Source organism: Sinocyclocheilus grahami, unplaced genomic scaffold (genome assembly GCF_001515645.1).
Source record: "Sinocyclocheilus grahami isolate Dianchi unplaced genomic scaffold, SAMN03320097.WGS_v1.1 scaffold1261.1, whole genome shotgun sequence".
NCBI classification, from domain to species: Eukaryota; Metazoa; Chordata; class Actinopteri; order Cypriniformes; family Cyprinidae; genus Sinocyclocheilus; species Sinocyclocheilus grahami.
Genome location: NW_015506440.1, coordinates 138278 through 141886, shown reverse-complemented (window position 1 = coordinate 141886; position 3609 = coordinate 138278). Strand labels below are relative to the sequence as shown.

The 3609-nt window shown below is 28.2% G+C and overlaps 1 protein-coding gene across 1 annotated transcript in view; it reads right to left on the bottom strand.

The window, feature by feature from the left end:
• Positions 1–1135, bottom strand: part of LOC107568604 (boophilin-G2-like) — a 4098-nt gene extending 2963 nt beyond the window's left edge. Inside the window, exon 1 of the mRNA XM_016254570.1 lies at positions 957–1135. Coding sequence (XP_016110056.1) covers positions 957–1020 — 64 coding nt within the window. The 5' untranslated portion in view covers positions 1021–1135. The remainder of the gene's footprint in view (positions 1–956) is intronic.
• Between the last annotated feature and the right edge of the window lie 2474 nt (positions 1136–3609).

The window sequence follows — 3609 nt, the reverse complement described above, 5'->3', positions numbered from 1 at the left end:
TTTAATGCATTTGTATTTAATAATAATTTAAATATTGAAATATTTGTTCCGTGTTTGACAATAAAGCTGCTGTAATAATTATTTAAATATTTATTCTGTATTTGATGATAAAGTTGATTTTTTAAAGATTATTTTAATGATGACTATTTTAATATTTGTTCTGTGTTTGACAATAGTCTATTACATTTTTTTTTAAAAGATGATTGTTTTAATAATAATTTACATATTTCAATATTTGTTCTGTATTTGACAATGTTTAAAAAAAACCTAATAGTTAATTTAATAATAATTTAAATGTTTGTTCTCTATTTGACAATAAAGTTGATTTTATTTTTTAAAATAAATTTTTTTTATTTTAATAATAATTTAAATATTTGTTCTGTTCGACAGTAAGGTTGATTTTATTTTGTAAAAAATATTATTATTGTAATAATTTAAACATTTACAAATTTGTTGTGTGCTTGACAATAAAGTTGATTTTTTTATATATATATATTTTAATAATTATAATATTTAAATATTAAAAACAATAATTAAAAAGTAAATCAGAGCCATTTTGCAGCACATTAGGCATAAGATTAAAAATAAATGTGTGCATATTGTGAATTAATTTAATGAACTTGGCTTCACTTCCCTGATGGCCTTTCAGTGAGTTCACAAATATCCTCAAACTCAGATTATGATCAAACATGTAGCTTTAACAAGTGTGTTAGGTAGTCGTGGAACGGTCATTTAGGCTATTAAAATAACATTATTTGCAAATAGATCAAATGGATTACTTTACAATAAACTGTAGCTATTTTTCTGCCATGATTAAGAATGAGTGTGTGTCCAAACTTTTGAATTGCAGCGCATAAATTGTTAAAGGCAACAGGGATGTCTATTAGAATGATTATCAATATTATCCAGACACGTCCTGTAAAGAAAGCATGTATAATAACACTGTCAGAACTCACCCACTGATGAAGCAGAAGCGCCTCCGAACCCCAGAAGCAGCAGAAAGAGTGTGGATCTCCTCATGGTGGGGGTTTTCAGATTGGACTGGGTTTATTCCAGTGAAGCTCCAGCAGCTGCTCGTTCTGCTCGACTAGCTCAGCTCGAGTCCTTTAGACCCTCTTATCAGCTCCGTTTTTATGATCAGGGTGTGTTTCTCTCACATTGAGGCCAGTTTCTGCCATAAAACCTGTCGATGACTCCTCTTATGGTCTCGTTGCACAGTTTCGAACTGAAATAATCTAACTACTCTCCCAGAAACCTGTTCATGATTGCACATAAACCTGAGAAATGATTCATTTGGGCCCGAGGGACGAGGCAAGTAGGTGAAGTTTGTGATACAATAAACATTTTTCATTTGAAAACATTTGATATTTTATTGAAATGAATGGCAAGCAAGGTCTCATTCCGAACAACAAAACATTAAGTCTGATAAATATTAAATTATTCTTTTAATATTTTAAATAATAATTTAAATATTAATGTTTACAGGACAAACAGCAAAACACTAATTCTGATCAATATTAAATTATTTTAATATTTTAAATAATAATTTAAATATGAATATTCACAGGACAAACTTCAAAACATTAATTCTGATAAATATTAAATGACCATTTTAAAAATATTTTAAACATTGCAATAAAATGTGTATTAATTCTAGTAAATAATAAATTATGCTCACAGTACATACCACAAAAAACATTTTGATAAATATTAAATTAATATATATATTGATGATATATTTTTAAATATATAAATATTGAATTAAAATGTGTATTAATTCTGATAAACAATAAATTATTTTAACAATAATTGTAATCATGTTCACAGGACAAACGACAAAACATTAATTCTGATAAATATTAATGATCATTTTAATGATTTAAATTTAAATATTTCATTAAAGTTGGTAATAATTTTGATAAATAATAAATTAAATAATTTAAATATTGCTTTAAAATTTGAATTTTAATAATAATAATTTTCAATAATTTAATAATTAAAACTCGAATGTTGCGCTTGAACCATTTTGGGAGAAAAATGATGAAAACAGGCGACCTTAATATTGAGCTCTGATTGGCCAATCGCTGTTATTTAGTTTCATTATCATTATAGAGAAGATTAATATTTCATTTGTTGGACACGTTTTAGGCCTACATAATACATAGCATACTAATCTAAAGGGGATGGTAAGGCAGATTTGACAGATTAGATGCTTTTGTCTTTTTTTTTTAACAAGGGGGATCCCATCCTCAATTCCAGCCCTGGAAATATGCATATTTTATTTGGAAACTTTTTTTTTTTTGCTTATTTCAATAAATCTCATAAAACTAGCGAGGTAAGCCGGTAATAGTGCTGACGATGTTGTATGAACATGGTTGAAGGAGCGAGAAGTGGAGAAACAGACAAACCGATTCAATTGAAGAGTCATTTTTAAGTCATTTTAATCAATTCACTATCAAAAACCAGTTCAGAAGAGCCATTCATTTTCAAATTTATAAATATTAATGATCATTTTAATGATTTAAATTTAAATATTTCATTAAAGTTGGTAATAATTTTGATAAATAATAAATTAAATAATTTAAATATTGCTTTAAAATTTGAATTTTAATAATAATAATTTTCAATAATTTAATAATTAAAACTCGAATGTTGCGCTTGAACCATTTTGGGAGAAAAATGATGAAAACAGGCGACCTTAATATTGAGCTCTGATTGGCCAATCGCTGTTATTTAGTTTCATTATCATTATAGAGAAGATTAATATTTCATTTGTTGGACACGTTTTAGGCCTACATAATACATAGCATACTAATCTAAAGGGGATGGTAAGGCAGATTTGACAGATTAGATGCTTTTGTCATTTTTTTTTTAACAAGGGGGATCCCATCCTCAATTCCAGCCCTGGAAATATGCATATTTTATTTGGAAACTTTTTTTTTTTGCTTATTTCAATAAATCTCATAAAACTAGCGAGCTAAGCCGGTAATAGTGCTGACGGTGTTGTATGAACATGGTTGAAGGAGCGAGAAGTGGAGAAACAGACAAACCGATTCAATTGAAGAGTCATTTTTAAGTCATTTTAATCAATTCACTATCAAAAACCAGTTCAGAAGAGCCATTCATTTTCAAATTTCAACATCACTAATAATGATAAATAAAAAAACAGTGATGGGTGCAGTGATTAAAGTGTTCCGTCGCTATGACGGATTTCCATCAGATTCATAAAGAGAGTCACTTGCTTCATTCCTGAATGAATCAGCCGTTCGAACGAATCAATTGAATGAATGAATCAGTGATAAAAGCAGTGACTTGCCGCCACCTGCTGGCGGATTTAGTTTCATTGTTAGCCTATAATTTCAGTTATTCAAATCATATTTCTGTATTCAAAATTGTACATTTAAAACATTAATCTCCACATGAATTTATTCATTTAATTGCACTCATGCCACCTCTGAGCCTCATTAAACGTCTGGAAATGTACCTTCTGTGCCACCTCTGTAGTACAAATTAAATTATTAATACTAATTCATATGATTGGTAACTTATTTGTCTTGTTCTACATATTGTTTTAAATAGAAATTCTAAAAAGCTTATAAACATAAATGT